The following is a 17,835-nucleotide window of genomic DNA, read 5'->3' as shown; positions in this document are numbered from 1 at the left end:
CCCCTATTCCATTAGATTCCAATCAAAATCCTAACTTTTGCATCCATATCCAACTAAGGGGCTTTTAGGACTTTTGCCCTCAAAGGTTTGTCTATAAATACCAACAAACCCCCTAGCTTGCAAACACACACAACACACTCACTCACACACACATTTCGGTTAGAGAGAAGGAGGAGAGCAAGAAGAGAAGTCTAGAGGAGAAGAAGGAGGAAGAAGAAAGCTTTCTTGTGCAAAGCTTAGTAGGTAAGCCACAAACACAACCTTCTCCTTCATTTTCTTTTTCTAATACATGTTTCTAAAAGTTCTAAATAATGTTTTCAGATCTGTTATTACTAAGTTCTTACGTTTGAAATGCTAAGGATTGAGTATTGATTCCATCTCTGTTGTATTTTTCCCATTTTGGCACAAAACCATCTTCTTTTTGTACCAATCTCTCAACTTTTCAAGAGCACTCTTTCAAACAAATTTTCTAAGTTAAACATCTGATAGTTAGCATATTTTCTTCACAAAAGAAATGAAACTTTCCCTTGGTGGAACCCCTTTTTCATAAATCCTCTTGTTTTGGGCAAAGCACCTTAGAATCTGTTTTTGCAGCCCACTTCCAGAAATTCTAGAAAAATGTACCAAATTATTCTGGACATCTATTTTATGTCAAAACCTTCCTTAAGATGTTAGCTTTAAACTAAAATTGGTTTCATCGAAAAACATCAAGCGGTTTGCAAGAAAATCAAATTTTCGTAAAGGTCGACGGATCTGGACATATTCTGGACAGCGCTGGAGTATTTTCTAAATAACTTAAAATCTGGAAAAAAGCAATCTCATTTCCAAAAAGTGTTCTAGAAACTAGATCAAATTCTCTACGAACCATAGGGAGACCGAGTCCGATAGAAGATCTAAAATAGCCCTTTTATTTCAATCTTCATGTGATGTTAAATCTGGAAACTGTGTTATGCATGGATGTTTTATGCCCTTGAATTCATGAAATTGCCTACTTACATATGAGCATATCTTGGCATGTTATTATGTTTATTATGGTTATGTTGTTTATCTTCCTCGCTTTATGGATGCATGCCTATGTGGATATTATTGTCTTGCAAGTTGAATTAACTTGATTTAAAGCATTTAATTTAACGGGAAACCTAATTGGGAGGGTATTGGGTTTTCGCGCACTTGAGTAATGAAAATATGAGAAATGTGATATATGGATTGTTGGGATACGTTCCCTATTTGAAAGTTAAAGTCTTGCGCAAGTGGTTTTCGGAACCCTTGAACGGAGCGGTTGTATTTGGACCCTAGGTGGTTTGGTGTAAGGAGGGATTTCGGGTAAGGCCCTATTTTACCGTCTCTTTTGAGGCCCTGCGGTTGGCGCTACACGGTACATAACCGTTGGTAGGCATCCGAGGTTAGGTCTGCAACAAAGCAGCAAAAGAGGGGGCATACTGAATAATCCACGTCCGATTCTTGTGGTTGGGAGGACGGAATCTCTTTGGGGGATTTCTAGTTGCTAACATCTAACTTAACCCTTCATTTATTTATTGAAGTATCATGCTTTATTACTTGATGTTATAATTGTGATTGTGTATTGGACTGGGAAAAAGGGGTAGGGTGTGTGTGTATTTACTGGGCATTCAAAGCTCACGGCGTATCATGCCAGGTGATGAAGCGGAACTCATAGCTGGAGACGACGAGCCCGAAACTTTTGAAGATTTTTGGTTATCCTAGAAAAAAATTAGAAGTTTCTTTTTGGATGTTTTGTAAAGACTCATTTGAAGACTTAAGCTTTCTTCTGGAATGTAATGTAATAGAACTATCTTCTGAGTTATATATATATATTGATTGTTATATATTCTATGTATGAACCCTTTCATTACTTATGAGACCTTGTGTCAATACCTTTTAAGATCTGTCAAAAGGATAGTGCGCTGCCTAAGAAAGCTGGACTTAGAAAAGAGGCTATTTTGACTCCTCTAGCGATCTGGGATATAACTTGGTTATTGACCATAGGACTCACTAGTGACTCTCCCTTGACTGCAACCTATAGTGTAGAATCGGGGCGTCACCACTTGGTATCAGAGCCTAGGTTCAACCCTTACCCACGCATTTCGACCTACGGTTAGAGACTACCTTGCACTGATTATGTTAGAATCTTTCTTGACCTATCTTAGGGAATTTCTTCGAATTTCGGGCACACCAACATCGACTCGTGAGGACCTACTTCAGGATCGTGAAATGGTTTTAACTTTGAGTGAGGCCTCACATCGCGCAATAAGGGGTGCTATTAGTTCTACGCGTCTTCTATCGATTGTCGTACCCTCATCTTGTATTCATAACCTTTATTCAATGTCATCATTTTCCAAGATTAAGTCTTGTCCATCTGGTCCTGTTTTATATACTACTATTTGTAAATTCGAACTCCTTTGACCCTTGATTATTTTATTTAGCCCAAGACTTCTTGTAAATAATTTCATTTTCTTTATTCGGTGATGAATCTTGGATATTCAGTTTGAAACGCGGATGGCCAACGCAGTTTCAAGCTAAATATCTAGTTTAGTCACTACATCTATAACCTTGATCACATTGAAGTTCGAAACCATAACAGCATACCATTCATCCATATTTCAGTTAATACTGACGTTATCACCATAACTGCTTCGTATTCTTCATCTCCACTTTAATCCAATTTTAAGAATCTTGTAATTATTATTATGTATATATGAAGTTTTGTTGTGTCTAACTTAAGATCAGGAATTGCCTCTGTAGTTAGAATTTGACTTACGCCTCACCCCATTCAAAGAAAAACAAATGGTGGACCATACTTCGAGACAAGTAATAACATGAGCTTGCAAGCAACAATAGAAATGCAGTACCAGGAAATCGAAACCCTAAGAATGGACTAGTAACCGTGGCTAAAATCCCGAACCCTATCAAGAATCAGATTTTGGAGGAGTCTTACCATCTTTGTGGAAATAATCGGCACAACATTGACTTCAGAATGAAATGAGGTAGAATCCAAGAGGATTTGGAGCTTGTGGAAAGAAAACCCAACTTCATGAGGGACCAGAAAGGAGCAACCAGAAGGCAACCGGCAGAGTCTTTGCCTTGCAAGAGGAAGAAGCAGACCCGTCTGTAATCGAGGGTAATTTAGTGCTATGCAATTCTTGGGTGCATGTTTTATTTAATATTGGTGCATCACATTCTTTTATATCCTCTGCTTGTGCTAAATCATTAGAATTGGTAGGAGAACCCCTAGAAGCTGCCTTAGATGTAATGTCACTTATGGGAGGATGCGTTCGGATAAGATTGATCTGTAAGGACTGTAAAATAGGAATGTCGGACTTCGATATCATTTTGGGCATGGACTGGTTGTCTGCCCACCGAGCAGTGATCGACTATTGTCAGAGGAAAGTGGTAGCTCACACGCAAGATGGAACACGTTTCCAATTTAAGGGGGATAGACAAGACCCCATGGCTTCAACAAAACATCGGACGCAGTGGCACAATCAACTTGCGGGTACAATAGCAAGTCTGATTCTAAATGAGGAGGGCCTAGGAGAAATAGAACTTCCACACGTAGTATGCGATTATGCAAATGTATTTCCTATGAAATTACCAGAATTGCCGCCAACTCGGGAAGTAGACTTTAGCATCAAGCTGCAACTTGGAACTACCCCAATATCCATGGCTCCGTATCGTATGGCACCAACAGAACTACGAGAATTGAAGACACAACTACAAGAATTGCTCGAGAAAGGATTCATTAGGCCAAGTACTTCGCCATGGGGAGCACCCATGTTGTTTGCTAAAAAGAAGGATGGATCATTAAGGCTATGCATCGATTATCGTCAACTCAATCGAGTCACGATTAAGAACCGCTACCCACTCCCAAGGATTGATTACCTTTTTGACCAACTTAGAGGCTCAAGGTGCTATTCAAAGATCGATCTCAGGTCAGGTTGCCATCAACTACGAGTCAAGGAGGAGGATATACCAAAGACTGCCTTTCATACTAGATATGGCCACTATGAGTTTGTAGTAATGCCCTTCGGACTAACCAACGCACCAACGCACCGGCAGTATTCATGAGACTAATGAATAAGATTTTTAGACCATACCTTGACCAGTTCGTAGTAGTATTCATTGATGACAGCTTGGTATATTCAAGGTCTGAAAAAGAGCATGAGCAACATTTAAGGACTGTCCTCCAAGTTCTTAGGGATAATCGGTTATATGCCAAGGCGAGTAAATGTGAGTTCTGGTTGAATGAAGTAAAATTCTTAGGGCATGTGAATGGGATTGCGGTGGATCCAACCAAGGTGGAGGCGGTATTAGATTGGAGATAACCAAACCGTGTCAGAAATCCGCAGCTTCTTAGGATTGGCCGGTTATTACCGGAGGTTCATCCAAGATCTCTCCAAACTAGCTAAACCAATGACTCATTTGACGCAAAAAGGAGTAAAGTATGAGTGGGACGAAGCTTGCAAAAAATCCTTCCAAGAGCTAAAGAAGAGGTTAACTAGTGCGCTAATTTTTGACCATCCCAGAAAGAGAAGAGGGGTACACTGTGTATTGCGATGAGTCTAAAGAAAGGTTAGGTTGCATGCACATGAAAAATGGAAAGGTAGTCGCATATGGATCTAGGCAGTTGAAACCACATGAGCGCAACTACCCCACACATGACTTGGAATTAGCGACTGTAGTTTTTGCCCTAAAACAATGGCAACATTACCTGTATGGGGAACAATTTGAGATTTTCGCAGATCACAAGAGTCTGAAGTATCTATTCACGCAAAAGGACCTTAACTTGAGACAGAGACGATGGATGGAGTATCTTGAGGATTTCGAGTTCACTCTCTCATATCACCCCGGTAAAGCCAATGTAGTAGCAGATGCTCTAAGTCGTAAGAGTAGAGGGATGATGGCTAAGATCTCCGTTAAGGAATGGGATATGGTTAAGACACTCAATGAGTTCAGGATCCAAGTAGAATCTCAAGATACAAAAGCATATCTTAGTGCACAGAAGGTGATGCCCAAGTTGATGAATGAGGTCATGGAGGCCCAAAAGCACGATCAAGAGGTAGCCTACATCAAGGGACGTCTGGAATCAGGAGAGCCCATGCCCGATTGGGTAATTCACCCCGATGGGAGTTTTAGATACTAAGGTAGATTATTTGTACCAAGTGACGAGTTACTTAAGGGAAATGGTACTGAAGGAATGTCATCATTCTGCATTTGCAGTACATCCAAGAGGGACTAAAATGTACCAAGATTTGAAGAGGCAGTATTGGTGGAATGGAATAAAGAAGGAAGTGGCTAAATTTGTAGCAAAATGTCTGACCTGCCAACAAGTGAAAGCGGACCATTAGAAACCAGGGGGAATGTTGCAACCTCTACCAATAGCCGAATGGAAGTGGGAATACGTGACAATGGACTTTGTGACAGGGTCGCCTAAGTCAACTAGAGGGCGCGATGCTATATGGGTAATAGTGGACCGCCTCACCAAGTCAGCGCATTTCTTACCCTATAAGATGACCGACACTTTAGAGTCTATATGCAGACTCTACATTGGGGAGATCGTTCGACTACATGGAATTTCGGTATCTATTGTGTCAGATCGTGATCCACGATTCACCTCTCGATTTTGGAGAAGCCTGTAGGAAGCTCTTGGTTCGGAGTTATGTTTTAGCACCGCCTTTCACCCGCAGACAGATGGACAATCTGAGCGCACTATCCAGACACTCGAAGATATGCTAAGAGCTTGCGCAATGGATTTTCAAGGAAGTTGGGAACGACACCTACCCCTAATTGAATTCGCCTACTACAATAGCTTTCAAGCTAGCATCGGCATGGCGCCTTTTGAAGCATTATATGGACGACCTTGCAGATCGCCGATTTGTTGGATGGAAGTGGGTGATACAAATCTAATAGGGCCCGAACTTGTTCTAGAAACTACTGAGAAAGTCAAATTGATCTGACAACGGCTAAAGAATGCCCAAGACCATCAAAAGAATTATGTAGACAGGAGGAGAAGACCATTGATGTTTAAAGTAGGCAGCCACGTGTTCCAAAAGGTACAACCCAGGCATGGAGTCGTACGTTAGGGAGAAAGGGGAAGCTGTCGCCACGATATATTGGACCTTTTGAGGTATTGGAAAGAGTGGGCGAAGTAGCATATAGATTAGGTCTACCCCCGCAGTTAGCAGGGATACACAACGTCTTCCATGTATCCATGTTGAGAAAATACATCGCTGACCCGACACACATCCTCAAATGGGAAGAGATCAGTCTTGACAAAGATGTTATGCTTAAAGAAGGACCGGTAGCAATACAAGATCGTCGAGAAAAGAACCTTAGAGGCAAGACGGTTCCCTTGGTAAAAGTGCTATGGCGTCATCGGGGAGTTGAGGAATCTACTTGGGAACGTCAGGATTGGGTAAAGGCAAACTACCCCGAGCTTTTCGAAGACAGTATGTAGTTGAATTTCAAGGACGAAATTGTTTTAAGAGGGATAGGTTGTGAACCCCTGAAATATGTATTCACTTTGAAAACCCTAATGTTTGAATTATTTTCTTAAAGCCCCTCGTTTACTTGAATTAATTTCAATCTTGTCAGTTAGCATTACTATTTTTATTTTTATCGAAACAGGAATTTCCCTAACCGGATTAGGATCCCTAACCTAGTTTAATTCTACATAAGTTACATGTATTTAACTCCAAGCCCTCACTCTTTATTTAAATTCTAAACTTACCCAAGAACTAGTACTTGTACCTTGTACCTTGAGTACCATCCATCTTGTAAGATACATATATACATATATATACACCTAGAGGAGTGTGCCTAGAACCCAAAATGATTTAAATAATTACCCTATCACACTTCCCCAAGGAGGAGCCAATTTTCAAGAACCACCATCATGATGTTCTAGGAAAACCAAGACCTAGTACCCTAGACCTAGGGTGATGTTTTCAAAACTAGTTTCCTTTCAACTAAGAATCAACCAATTGTTGCATAATCCTATGGTTCAACTCCAAAACCACCCGTATTCCATTAGATTCCAAGCAAAATCCTAACTTTTGCATCCATATCCAACTAAGGGGCTTTTAGGACTTTTGGCCTCAAAGGTTTGTCTATAAATACCAACTAACCCCCTAGCTTGCAAACACACACAACACACTCACTCACACACACATTTCAGTTAGAGAGAAGGAGGAGAGCAAGAGGAGAAGTCTAGAGGAGAAGAAGGAGGAAGAAGAAAGCTTTCTTGTGCAAAGCTTAGTAGGTAAGCCACAAACACAACCTTCTCCTTCATTTTCTTTTTCTAATACATGTTTCTAAAAGTTCTAAATAATGTTTTTAGATCTGTTATTACTAAGTTCTTATGTTAAAAATGCTAAGGATTGAGTATTGATTCCATCTCTATTGTATTTTTCCCATTTTGGCACAAAACCATCTTCTTTTTGTACCAATCTCTCAACTTTTCAAGAGCACTCTTTCAAACAAATTTTCTGAGTTAAACATGTGATAGTTAGCATATTTTCTTCACAAAAGAAATGAAACTTTCCCTTGGTGGAACCCATTTTTCATAAATCTTCTTGTTTTGAGCAAAGCACCTTAGAATCTGTTTTTGCAGCCCACTTCCAGAAATTCTAGAAAAATGTACCAAATTATTCTGGACCTCTATTTTATGTCAAAACCTTCCTTAAGATGTTATCTTTCAACTAAAATTTGTTTCATCGAAAAAAAACAAGCGGTTTGCAAGAAAATCAAATTTTCGTAAAGGTCGACGGATCTGGACATATTCTGGACAGCGCTGGAGTATTTTCTAAATAACTTAAAATCAGGAAAAAAGAAATCCCATTTCCAGAAAGTGTTCTAGAAACTAGATCAAATTCTCTACGAACCATATGGAGACCGAGTCCGGTGGAAGATCTAAAATAGCCCTTTTATTTCAATCTTCATGTGATGTTAAATCTGGAAACTATGTTATGCATGGATGTTTTATGCCCTTGAATTCATGAAATTGCCTACTTACATATGAGCATATCTTGGCATGTTAATATGTGTATTATGGTTATGTTGTTTATCGTTCTCGCTTTATGGATGCAAGCCTATATGGATATTATTGTCTTGCAAGTTGAATTAACTTGATTTAAAGCATTTAATTTAACGGGAAACCTAATTGGGAGGGTATTGGGTTTTCGCGCACTTGAGTAATGAAAAGATGAGAAATGTGATATATGGATTGTTGGGATGCGTTCCCTATTTGAAAGTTAAAGTCTTGCACAAGTGATTTTCGGAACCCTTGAACGGAGCGGTTGTATTCGGACCCTAGGTGGTTTGGTGTAAGGAGGGATTTCGGGCAAGGCCCTATTTTACCGTCTCTTTTGAGGCCCTGTGGTTGGCGCTATACGGTACATAACCGTTGGTAGGCATCCGAGGTTAGGTCTGCAACAAAGCAGCAAAAGAGGGGGCATACTGAATAATCCACGTCCGATTCTTGTGGTTGGGAGGACGGAATCTCTTTGGGGGATTTCTAGTTGCTAACATCTAACTTAACCCTTCATTTATTTATTGAAGTATCATGCTTTATTACTTGATGTTATAATTGTGATTGTGTATTGGACTGGGAAAAAGGGGTAGGGTGTGTGTGTGTTTACTGGGCATTCAAAGCTCACGGCGTATCATGCCAGGTGATGAAGCGGAACTCACAGCTGGAGACGACGAGCCCGAAACTTTTGAAGATTTTTGGTTATCCTAGAAAAAAATTAGAAGTTTCTTTTTGGATGTTTTGTAAAGACTCATTTGAAGACTTAAGCTTTCTTCTGAAATGTAATGTAATGGAACTATCTTTTGAGTTATATATATATATTGATTGTTATATATTCAATGTATGAACCCTTTCGTTACTTATGAGACCTTGTGTTAATGCCTTTTAAGATTTGTCAAAAGGGTAGTGCGTTGCCTAAGAAAGTTGGACTTAGAAGAGAGGCTATTTTGACTCCTCCGGCGATCTGGGATCTTACTTGGTTATTGACCATAGGACTCATTAGTGACTCTCCCTTGACTGCAACCTATAGTGTAAAATCGGGGTGCCACATCCAGTGATGATTAAGTCATCCACGTATACTTGCACTATAGCTAGTTTCTCACCTTGAGACTTGACAAATAGGCTTGAGTCTGCTGGTGCCACCGAGTACCCGTTTTGTACTAAAAATTCTGCTATTTTGCCATACCATGCCCTCGGCGCTTGCTTTAAGCCACACAAGGCTTTCTTTAATTTGCAAACATAAGTTGGATGGACTTTGCTTACAAACCCCTCGGGTTGCTCCATATATATATATATATATATATATATATATATCTCGATCTATCTCTCCATGTAGAAAAGCATTCTTTACGTCCATCAGCCACAGCTTCCAAGACTTGCTGGCTGCAAGTGCTATTAGTACTCTCACCGTTGTGATCTTTGTTGCTGGACTAAATGTTTCATCATAGTCCAATCCATATTGCTGTGAGAAGCCTCGAGCCACTAGAAATGCTTTGTACCTTTCTATCGATCCATCATGACGGGTTTTTACTTTGTACACCCACTTGCATGATATCGGCTTCACGTCTTTGGGCTTAGGAACTAGCTCCCATGTTTGATTCTATTTGAGAGCTTGAATCTCTTCCTCCATTGCCTTCTGCCATGCTTTGCTTTGGGATGCCTCTTCAAACGTCGTTGGCTCTGTAATGCTATCTTCTTCAGTTAGAGCAGCATTTGCATACTTCGGATTAGGCTTAAATTGTCTTTTCGACCTTCTGAGTTTTTTTTCTAGTCTCTTTAACCCCTTCTTGTTTGCTCAGGCGAATTTCTTTCCTCATTAATATTTTCTTTAGGATCTAGATCTGAAATTTCATGACATAGATCATTAATTTTTGTGAAATATTCACTTATGGACTTACTTTCTTAAGTGGTAGACATCAACTCATTTTCTAGAAATTGGAGCCAGGCATCATTTGTTTTGAAAACAATGATGCAAAGGTGTCCCATGCTGCCTTGGGTGTGTCATCATTCCCGATGCGCCCGAGCAACTCATCCTCTATGGTTGTCTTGAGCACATACATTGCCTTTCCGGCCTTGATCATCCATTTGCGGAGTGCCTCGGCATTTTCCATGGAAGGTGGTGCAGCCTTATTTCCATTAACAATCTCCTACAAATCTTTCCCTTCAAGGTAGGACTTGATGCGACTCTGCCAACTCTGCCAACTATAGTAGTTGTTGTTGTTGAGTCTTGTGACTCCACTCGTTGTGTTCACAAGATCTACCATCGTGACTTGGTGTGATCCTCCTGGCTCTGATACCAAATTGTTGAGTTAGAACACAACGGCTATACAAAAGTGAATCTTTATTTCGATGCAAAGATACACTCAAGTATACAAGAAGACTCTCAAGGACACCTCACTTTTGGAATCACTCACACTTAAGCACTTGACTCCACTCTTGATTGTTGTGTCTTGTGCCTTTCAAATGAGGTCACTTCCCTTTATATAGTCATCCACCTCCTCAATGGATGGCTAGGATCATTTTGACCCAAGGGCCATTGTTAACCCTCTAGAATATTCTAGCATATACTCATACTTTCCAATATTCCAGAACTATCTAAACTATTCTAGCATATAATAGTACTTTCTATACTTCTAAAATATTCTATAACCTTCCAGAACCTTCTAGATTTCTCTACATTTCTGTAAGCTTCTCTAACGTTCTAGAATCTTCTACAATATTTTAGAATCGTCCGGATTTCTTTAGATCTTTCTAGAGTCTTCTAGATCTTTCCAGAGTCTTCCAGATTATTCAACATATGCACTTAATAGCCTAGATGATTCTAGAAAAGTCAATGACTCTTAACAAGTAGTTCTTCACCAAGAAATAGGGTTTTCTTTCTTGAATTTCTTGAATCAAAACTATTATTGGGTTTTCGGTCCAATTCTTCCCTTTTCTCAACAAGCAAAACCGAGTACTTAGGATTTTCATCTTTGTGCATTTCAGTTCTATGTCATTTTGGCAACTACCAGGATGACAGTAAATAATTAGTTGGGTACGTAGTTGAATTTGAAGTTTTCAATTTATTAGGGATTTTTATGGATTTTTTTGATTGAGACCATACAATTTCAATACTCAATTGATTGTAAGAACATATCTCATACAGGATATGACTTGATGTATTTTGTGCCATTTGCAATGTTCAATTGACTTCCTTTTCTTTATCTCTGCAGAGCCTTGTGCTTGTCTGAGAGGGCCAACAAGGAGGTACAAGACCCAGAAAATAAATCCCATAGGAGAATTTTCTCTTTGAGTTGTAGTTAATGCTTAAGGACATTGAACAAGGCATGCTCATCATTCCTGAGCAAAGAGCAATAGAGCATTTCCCTCCTATACTGGTTCATATACCATATTATCATTACAAGCACCAGATTGAAATTTCTAACACTCAAAACCAAAATTGGAACATTGTAATGCCCCAACTTCTGGGTCGCTAATAAATCAAATCAATCTAAAATTTATAATTGCAGATAACTTATAATCTCAAATATACAAATTGTCTTCATAAATAATTAACTCAAATGTCTCCAAAACATAAATTATACAAATTTTCAAAAATAATATATAGTTGTGGACTAAAAAATCTCCAACTTAAATAATCTATTTAGATGCTTCAACTCCAATCGCCACTAAATTTGCTCCATGCCTGAAAAATAAATTAATTAGAGAAGCATACAATACAACAGGAATAAGAAGGCTCAGACAGAAAATAAATCAACAAAGATCCAACAATTACACAACCGATTAGATTCGATAATCAAGCAATTTACCAAATTGCACAAACAAGTCAACTCGACATATGATAATTTATCCAAAACCAAATACCCGGTCCTACTTGGTACTTGACCAGTGATCGGCCTCACCCACCTCACCCAAGCACAACCGCTTATCCGGTCTATTGGTGCAAGCTATTGGCAAGGTCTACTCGATCCATGTCCGAAGCATTTCCATGTCATTTAGCTAGACAAATCAACACTGACTACACAAAACAACTTCATAAAATTTATCAAATAACCAGAGTACTCAAACGTGTCAATAGAATGATTTCACAGGATTTACCATGTAACGCCCTCAAAATAATAACATTAAACCCATCAAATAAGACATTCATTGACATATGAAATAACCACATTCTTCTATTTATCAGAGTTTCATTACAAAAGTATTACATGTTAACAACAAAAGCAAAATGCCCTACGGGCTTACAGCTTTCCAAGTTAACACTTGGTTACAAGAAAGAGTACTAACTCATTTACATATTAAGCCCTAGGCTTGAATTTACATGTAATACATCAAAAGTGAAACGACAAAAGTATGTCCGCCTCTAGCCTCCCAAGCTATGACCTTGGAGGTGGCATGCTACCTGTACCTGAAAATGATATTCCCATATAGGGTGACCCACAGCCCAGTAGAAATATACTAAACCAACCATGAACAATGACTAAAAGATTAGCAATTGATAGATGGCCAACACTGATACATTCACATAAATCACGTATTTATGTCATATGACTTATGAGTCCAAGTTACCTTTCATTTTCCCTTTTCCAACAGATAAGCATGTTAGCTCTATCATCATTTCAACAGATATGTATAAAAACTATATCCCACATTCACAGATAAGCATATAAGCTATATCCACATTCTCAACAGATATGTATAACAACAATATCCCACATTCAGAGATAAGCATATAAGCTATATCCACATTCTCAACAGATATGTATAACAGCAATATCCCACATTCACAGATAAGCATATAAGCTGTATCCACACTTCACAAAGATAAGCATATGAGCTCTATCTTCACTTCTCTAGACAAGCATATGAGCTGTATCTACGGAGTTCATCCCCTATCTTCTCCCAACACTATCCGATTTAGAGGTACATCCCCTATCTTCCCCTAAACCGCGGAGTACATCCCCCATCTCCTCCTCTACACATAACGTATACAAACACATTGGTTCTATATACCATCACTCAATACATACAGTTAATGTATTCTATCAACCGTCAAATTCCATGACACATTCCATTGATTAGTTTTCGTTTGCCTAATCATCATGCATTGTCTACAACAATCACGACTATCCTCCACCGATAGCCCAAAGCAATTATTTATAAACAGAAAATAAATGCACAAATGGATATTCAATCGACATTTCAATTCGGTGTGTGATAAACAATTCAACTACACCCTTTAACCCCATTCACTCCCAATCTCGACAATTCCATTTCATTTCCTCATTTCTCACAATTAATTATCCCAATTAATCAGATAATGTAATTAGGTCATTTTCCATAATTACCATTTCAACCCTTAGGTCCCATTTTCATCAATGATTCAACATTTAATCCATTTCTCTATACCAAACATGCATCTAGGTTTATTATAAATAAAACCCCAACTTTTGTAAAATAACACAAAAGCCCCAAACTTTCACGAAACTACCAAACCAACCCCAACATCTCAAAAATACCAAAATTTAAAGACAAAATCCATAGAGAGGAGTAGGATATCCCTACCTCAAATTTGGAGCCCCAAGGGAGAAGATGACAAAACCCAACGTGCTCCAAATCCCGAAATTTTTAAATTAAAATGTAGCCCTCGACGATCAACAACTTTTTTGTAAAGGCCAAAGATGAGCAAGTCACTCATACTAAATCAAAACCTAGAGAGAAGGTAGAGTTCTAGAGTGAGAGGCTCAACAATGGTGTTTTTGGAAAAGTAGGAGAGATAAGAGAAAGTGAAAAAGTGATTTGAAAAGTCAAAACACGGAACTTAAACCCAGTCGACCCGCTCGAGTGTCAAACACCCCGCTCGAGCATCACTCACAGACTCCCGCTCGAGTGTCAACAATCCCGCTCGAGCGGCGGATACACACTCCCAGAACTTTTACAGAACCAGGTCTCCGCTCGAGCTTCCAACTCCATGCTCGAGCGTCACTCACACAACCACGCTCGAGCGGCCAACTCCACGCTCGAGCGTCCAACCCTGCACAGGAAATACTGGATGAGTGCAATTCCCGCTCGAGCGCCAAAACCCCCGCTCGAGCAGACAGGTCAAAATCTAGGCAACTAGTTTTGGTTTCTAAACTCAACCAACCTGTAACAAACCTGCCCAACACATCTTATAACTCAAATATAAAGTAAAAACGATGTAAACAAGATAATAATCAACTACCAACATCCACGGACACATGTCCGGATCACTGTACAACAAGGGTAAATCTGGGATCGCTATAACCTCCCCCCCTTAAAGAGTTTCGTCCCCGAAATTAAGCACAAGTTTTCAAAAACAAGTTTTCCTCCATTTTAAACAATGTTACATTTTAACATTCAACAATTCGACCCATTACCGGTCACCCCTTCCCTTCAACAAGAGGCATTTCACAATATGTAAACAACATATGTACCTTCAACATGCATCAACATTACGCATTTCCTTTCCAATTTCAACAATACATTCAACATATATAATGTTACATTCAACTTCCATATAAGGCAAGTTCCAAAACATACTTCCAATAAACCAAAACATTTTCAATGTTTCACAACTTAAGACATATATAAAAGCTCTTAAGTTCAACAATAGTTCAAAATTTAAATACAAGATTACATATCAACAAACAAGTCCGGATATTTTTCGCGGACTTCCAACTCACGTTCCCAAGTGGCTTCCTCCACTCCGTGATGTTTCCACAAGACTTTCACCAAAGGAATGGTCTTGCCACGCAGGACCTGATCCCGCCTATCCAAAACCCGAACCGGTCTCTCCTCATACGAGGCATCCTCATCTACCTCTAAATCAATCCAATCCAATACATGTGATGGATCTGGCTCATACTTCCGAAGCATACTCACATGAAACACGTCATGCACTCCGGACAACTGCGGCGGTAAAGCTAACCGATAAGCAACCTCGCCAATCCTCTCAAGGATCTCAAAAGGACCAATAAACCGAGGGGATAACTTCCCACTCTTCCCAAACCTCATCAAGCCTCGCCTAGGTGATATCTTCAGAAAAACATGATCACCTACCTCAAACGCCAAAGGCCTCCTCCTACGGTCGGCATACGATTTCTGACGACTCTAGGCTGTAACAGGCCTCCTACGGATAAGCTCAACTTTCTCCGTCGTCTCCCTAACCAACTCCGGACCCAACAAAGGTGCATCACCCACCTCGGCCCAACACACTGGAGACCTACACGGTCGGCCATACAAGGCCTCAAACGGTGCCATACCGATACTAGACTGAAAACTGTTGTTGTAGGCAAACTCTACCAAGGGTAAGTGCCTCTCCCACATCCCACTGAAGTCCATGACACAACCCCGAAGCATGTCCTCGAGGATCTGAATAGTACGCTCGGACTGCCCGTCAGTCTGAGGATGGTAAGCCGGACTAAAGGTCAACTTAGTGCCCAAGGCACTCTGCAAACTCTACCACAACCTAGCAGTAAAACGAGGATCTCTATCTGAGACGATCGTCACTGGGACCCCGTGCAACCTCACTATGTCCCGAATATACAAGTCGGCAAGATGATCTACCGAATCTCTCACGCGCATAGGAATGAAGTGTGCCGACTTAGTCAACTGGTCTACAACCACCCAAATAGCATCACTACCTCGCTGAGTCCTCGGAAGACCTACGACGAAGTCCATAGTGACATGCTCCCACTTCCACTCGGCAATAGGCAAGGGTTGCAACAAACCCGCTGGCCTCTGATGCTCGGCCTTCACTTGCTGGCAAGTAAGGCACTCTGATACGAAAACAGCCACATCTCTCTTCATACCCCGCCACCAAAACTGGCGACCCAAATCCTGATACATCTTAGTACCTCCCGGATGCACCGCAAGGCGCGAATGGTGAAACTCTCGGAGTACTTCCTCTCGACAAGACTCCGGCACAAACAAACGGTCTCGGTATCTCACACTCTGGTCGAGATACACCGTCAAACCCTTCTCAACCTTCCCACCTGAGATCTTCTCTCGGAGGGATTCTACCTCAAGGTCACCTCTCTGTGCCTCTAACACTCGTGTCACAAGTGTAGACTGCGCAACAACAGAAAACAAGGCCGCAGCCTCAACGGATTCGCCCAGTAGCAAATCAAACTCGCCAAGTGCTCCCAACATCTCCCATTCTCGGATGGCTATACTAGCTACATCACTAATGGATTTCCTACTAAGGGCATCGGCCACAACATTGGCCTTTCCCGGGTGATAATGCAACTCAAAATCATAATCCTCGATGAACTCCATCCACCTTCTCTGCCTCAAATTCAAGTCTCTCTGTGTAAACAGATACTTCAAACTCTTGTGGTCCGAGAACACCTCGAACTTCTCACCATAAAGGTAGTGCCTCCAGATTTTCAAGGCAAAGATCACAGCCGCTAACTCTAGGTCGTGTGTAGGGTAATTCTTCTCGTGTATTTTCAACTGACGTGAGCCATAAGCTACCACTTTCCCCTCTTGCATCAACACACAACCCAAACCCTCTCGTGAGGCATCACAATAAACCGCATAACCCAACCCTCTCTCCGGAATAATCAACACCGGAGCAGTGGTCAATCTAACTTTCAGCTCTTGGAACGACTTTTCACAAGTCTCACTCCACACAAACTTGACTCCCTTCCGAGTCAGTCTAGTCAAAGGTGACGCCAACCTGGAGAAATCTTTCACAAACCGGCGGTAATACCCAGCTAATCCCAGAAAACTGCGGATCTCAAACACACTCTTAGGCTGTGCCCAATCTTGCACTACCTCTACCATGGATGTATCAACAGACACTCCTTCCCCGGATACCACGTGGCCTAAGAATTTGACTTCCCTCAGCCAGAACTCACATTTCCCAAACTTGGCATACAGCCTATGGGCTCTAAGCAATTCAAGCACCACTCTCAAGTGTTCCTCGTGCTCCGCCTCAGAAGGCGAATAGGTAAGAATGTCGTCCACGAAAACGACTACAAATCGATCCAAGAATTCCCGGAAGATCCAGTTCATCAAGTCCATAAAGACTGCCGGTGCGTTGGTAAGCCCAAATGGCATCACCAGAAACTCATAGTGGCCATACCGCGTACGGAATGCCGTCTTCAGAATATCCTCCTCCCTGACCCTCAACTGGTGGTAACCCGATCTCAAGTCTATTTTAGAGAAACAGCGGGAACCCTTCAACTGGTCAAACAAATCATCTATACGGGGCATAGGGTACTTATTCTTAACCGTAGCCCGATTCAACTTCCGGTAGTCAATACACAATCTCAAGGCACCATCTTTCTTTTTAGCAAAGAGGGCCGGTGCTCCCCACGGTGAAACACTAGGGCGAACAAAACCCTTATCTAGCAATTCTTGGAGCTGAACTTTCAACTCAACCAACTCTGCTGGAGCAAAACGGTAAGGTGCCATAGAAATCGGCGTCGTGCCGGGCACTAAATCAATAGAGAACTCTATCTCTCGGTGAGGTGGCAAACTAACAAGATCTTCGGGAAAGACGTCCGAATACTCACAAACCACCCTCGGCAGTACAAGCTGGGTCTCACCACTCTCACCTCTCTCAAAGCTAGCAAGTAGACTACTAAGCTCACTTCGCCCTCGCGAATCATACCCCGGTGGTAAAACACAACCAACCCGGTCTTCCAAGCAATGGAACCACTCCCCGCTCAAGGTACATAGCGTGACCCTCTGGCGGTAGCAATCGATAACAGCCCGGTATGACGATAGCCAGTCCATACCCAAAATAACATCAAAACCCTTCA

The 17,835-nt window shown here is 41.0% G+C and overlaps 1 protein-coding gene across 1 annotated transcript; it reads left to right on the top strand.

Moving 5' to 3' along the window:
- Positions 1 to 3,327: 3,327 nt before the first annotated feature.
- LOC145813095 (uncharacterized) lies at positions 3,328 to 4,340 on the top strand. Its single transcript, XM_082908358.1, has 2 exons — positions 3,328 to 3,766; positions 4,279 to 4,340. The coding sequence occupies exons 1-2, from the start codon at positions 3,328 to 3,330 to the stop codon at positions 4,338 to 4,340; spliced, it is 501 nt and encodes a 166-aa protein (XP_082764484.1).
- Positions 4,341 to 17,835: the final 13,495 nt, after the last annotated feature.

Source organism: Camellia sinensis, chromosome 15 (assembly GCF_055761805.1).
Source record: "Camellia sinensis isolate YWXY chromosome 15, ASM5576180v1, whole genome shotgun sequence".
NCBI classification, from domain to species: domain Eukaryota; kingdom Viridiplantae; phylum Streptophyta; class Magnoliopsida; order Ericales; family Theaceae; genus Camellia; species Camellia sinensis.
Note: the sequence above shows the minus strand (reverse complement) of the source record. Positions and strands in the feature narration are given on the sequence as shown.

Bases quoted from the DNA above. Each gene is read 5' to 3' on its own strand.
- LOC145813095 (XM_082908358.1), top strand. From the start codon at position 3,328: ATGTCGGACTTCGATATCATTTTGGGCATGGACTGGTTGTCTGCCCAC. The intron at 3,767-4,278 runs GTACTTCGCCAT...TAAAATTCTTAG, and splicing joins GAAAGGATTCATTAGGCCAA to GGCATGTGAATGGGATTGCG.